General features: G+C 42.0%; 1 protein-coding gene across 1 annotated transcript; it reads left to right on the top strand.

Moving 5' to 3' along the window:
• The first annotated feature begins 1,421 nt into the window (after positions 1–1,421).
• mrpl49 (mitochondrial ribosomal protein L49) lies at positions 1,422–2,210 on the top strand. The gene has a single exon (XM_010789196.1). It carries the CDS (start codon positions 1,464–1,466, stop codon positions 1,965–1,967), a length of 504 nt encoding a protein of 167 aa, XP_010787498.1. The 5' UTR covers positions 1,422–1,463; the 3' UTR covers positions 1,968–2,210.
• Positions 2,211–3,550: the final 1,340 nt, after the last annotated feature.

Here is a 3,550-nt window from a genome sequence, read left to right as displayed (position 1 = left end):
GAAGAAGATCTTCATCATATCGCGGCAATATCCATAGACCACCAGGAACTTCCCATCATGCACTGGGAGGATTTGAGCCAGCGAATAGCAGAGCTGGAGCAGCAGGAGAGGAGCGAGAGGTCAAAGGTGAGTGACCAAGAGAGTCAGGGGCCGTTTCTCAATGTCGAGTAAAGCTGCTGCAGAGCCATTGTCACTGTCACTACCCGATCCGTCCCCCTGCCCGATCTGTACTGCGCATGTGCGAGATAGTCCGCCATATTGGACAACTCCGGACGGCAACCCAGGATGGACACTTGACACAGTGGCTTTTGGCAAAGCTGAAAAAGAAAACTCGAGAGTTATTGTAATTACAACGTGACTTCACTATTATTTAACAACTCTTTTTAATGGGTTCTTTTATTTGGGGTTAAGTACATTGTCAGAATAAGTGAAAAATGGATTTAACTTCTGTTAGACAGCTATCATACTGAATACATATTTACTGTGAATGTGTGCAAAAATGTATGGCATATAGCTGTCTAACAGAAGTTAAATTCATTTCTCACTTATTCTGACAATGTACTCAACCCCAAATAAAACAACCCAATAAAAATAGTTGTTAAATAATAGTGAAGTCACGTTGTAATAACAATAACTCATCTCTCTCTCATTTTCCTTTTGAGCTTTGCCAAAAGCCACTGTGTCAATGTTGTCCTACTTGGGTTGCCGTCCGGAGTTGTCCAATATGGCGGACCATCTCGCACATGCGCACTGCAGATCGGGCAGAGCTGCAGATCGGGTAGTGACACCCATACATAGTGACACCGACAACCATAGATATGCCGACTACGGCCCTGACAATACATACATGCTTAATCCCACCAAGAACCATTTACAATCTGTGAAAGCATACCTTGAATTACTTGCAGCGACATGATTACATTTGCAACTATTTAAATAGAAACAAACTGCAATAAACTAGTATCCAATCTTGGAGGCAGCATCGAGCCGCAAAGCTTCCGGTCTGCCACAATACCAAAAGAAGAAGAAGAAGAAGAGTTTGAAGTTTTGCTGCATAAAAAAGAGGAGGACATCATTTCGAGAATGAGATTTGGGCACACAGGGCTAAATAAAACATTACTCGCTATGAAAAAACATGAAATAGGCAAATGTGATTATTGTGATCAATATGAAACTGTGGAGCACATTTTTTTTACAATGTCCCAATTATCTTCAAGAACGGATAATATTAAAGGAAACACTGAACAGAAATCAAACAGAGTTGAATATAATAGAGATTTTAAAAAGGAGTTCAGGGGATGTAGCGTAGGCCTACAGGTCAATATTCAGGTTTTTAAAAAGGACAGGAAATTAAAACCGTGCTGATCCACACTCCATTCCAGGAGGTGGCGGTAAATGCTGCGTGGCCTATAGCTGTTTGCCAACCGCCATTAAATCAAAAGGAGAAGAAGTTTCGCTGCAAGATGGCGGCCTGCATAAACCTCGCACTTCGAGGTGCCTTTCTATCACAGCGACGACATTTAACGGCCGTGTGGATTAGATTTGTTTGCAACCATCCTCCGGAGAACAAGAAGACTGTGATATCAGAATCTACGGAGGAATACAAGTTCGTAGAGCGGCTCATTCCGCCGTCCCAGGTGCCCACACCGCCTAAACACGCCGGTCCAGCCCCGTCCGGCTGGACCCCTCCGGCGGACACTCCTCCGCCTCTGCCCTACATGATCCGCCGCTCCCGCATGCACAACATCCCGGTGTACACCGACCTGACCCACGGCAGCCGCAAGATAACGCTCGTAAGGAAAGTGGTGGGGGACATTTGGGCTCTGGAGAATGACGTGAAGCAGTATCTGAAGGAGGTGGTGGGGAAGGAGCTGCCCACACAGGTCAACGAGGTCACCATGACCTTGAAGGTCAAAGGTCACTTTGATAGTGAGCTGAAACAATGGCTGGCCAGCAAAGGCTTCTGAGGAGGAGTGTCCCATCATCATCCTGATCAGGGAGCTGTCCTGGGAACATGGAGAGGACTGCATGTCAACACCTGGAGACATGTCCTACAGAACTTCAAAAAACTATTTCAATCCAGGAGGAGGGACAGCATTTGACTACTGCACCTTTATTTGACTTTCTTAGGACACCAGAGAGACATTGCATATGTGGGATCCAACAGTGTACATACATGTAATGAATGAAACATTAAATATGAAATCGGAGCCCACTCTTTTTTGTTTATTTCTTTCACCAGCTGTTTCAGCTTGAGAGATTGTGTCATTGAACTTCGTAACATCGTGCAGTCTTTTTAAGTTAACTTCATCTGAGATTTACAAAAATGCACATCCAGTACAGTAACAGTTTAACGATAAAGCAGCCAGGTGAAAGTATAAAAGGTGCTAGTATAAATTGCAGAGCTAGGGTAAATGTGGGTTCAGCTTCTCTGTTAAGGCTGATGTGATTTAACTATATTGCTTATATCATTAATCCATCAGTTACTTCATTTAAAATTGTACAAAACAGTGTTTAAAGTCTTCACATGGGTGAAGCATAAACCAGTGTCATTTTAAAGCTTGTAAAAGGAATCTATAAGGCCTCAATTTGTTTCTGGAATACATTTTCAATAGGTTTTAAAATGCTATGATACAAGTAGAATTGTATGAATGATTAGTTTTCTGACACCACAATTTAAAATATCAATTGTTAACATCTGTTTATATGATTTACTGAATGCATTTTACATTAACGTCATTTAGATGAAGATAGTTGTTACAATCAACATTTGGGCAAAACTATTCCTAACCTTAAATTATTTGTCACATACATCTTCAATTTATATTTTAAAATTGGTCAGAGTTAATTCTGAGTGGCATTAAAACATTCTTAAACTCTAGCCCCTGAACAATATTTGTTGATCAACTAGTTGCTGCAGCCCTAAAAGACAATCACAAAATGTAAGAACATAAAAGTGAGTGACGATTCACAAGAACCTATATGGACTACAACTGAAGTTTAAAACATTGACATTTATTAAGTTATACAATATAAACATTAAAATTGAGTTCTGCAAGGGACAAAGTAAGGGAGAAAAAAAAGGCGGATTATTGAATTGTGAATTTATAGTGACTATTGTATTGTGTGGATCAGGACTGAAGCAGGGAGAAAACGTCTCTTATTCGCCTGGTAAGTTCCTCCAGTTGATCAGCTGGAAAAAACACAACAGAAGGGAACACGTTTTTTTATCAGCGTAGAATTGACCTATAGATAGATAAATAGAATTGGATGGATGAAACCCTCTTTAATGGTCACACATGCAGAGCACACAGCACACACAGTGAAATGTGTTCTCTGCTTGTAACCCATCCTAGTACCAGGAGTCTAGTACCAGGAGCAGTGGGCAGCTTGTGTACAGCGCCCGGGGAGTGAGGGGGGAAGGGGGGTGTACGGTGCCTTGCTCAAGGGCACCACGGCAGGACAGGAGTTGAACTGGGACCTCTCCAAGTAGCAGTCCACTATGTGTGAGTGAACAAGTGAACACGGATATTCACTTACGTAAATTCGT

This window comes from Notothenia coriiceps, unplaced genomic scaffold, assembly GCF_000735185.1.
Source record: "Notothenia coriiceps isolate Sejong01 unplaced genomic scaffold, NC01 NC01_scaffold00032671, whole genome shotgun sequence".
Taxonomy (NCBI): domain Eukaryota; kingdom Metazoa; phylum Chordata; class Actinopteri; order Perciformes; family Nototheniidae; genus Notothenia; species Notothenia coriiceps.
This window is presented reverse-complemented; position numbering and strand designations above follow the sequence as displayed.

Bases quoted from the DNA above. Each gene is read 5' to 3' on its own strand.
- mrpl49 (XM_010789196.1), top strand. From the start codon at position 1,464: ATGGCGGCCTGCATAAACCTCGCACTTCGAGGTGCCTTTCTATCACAG.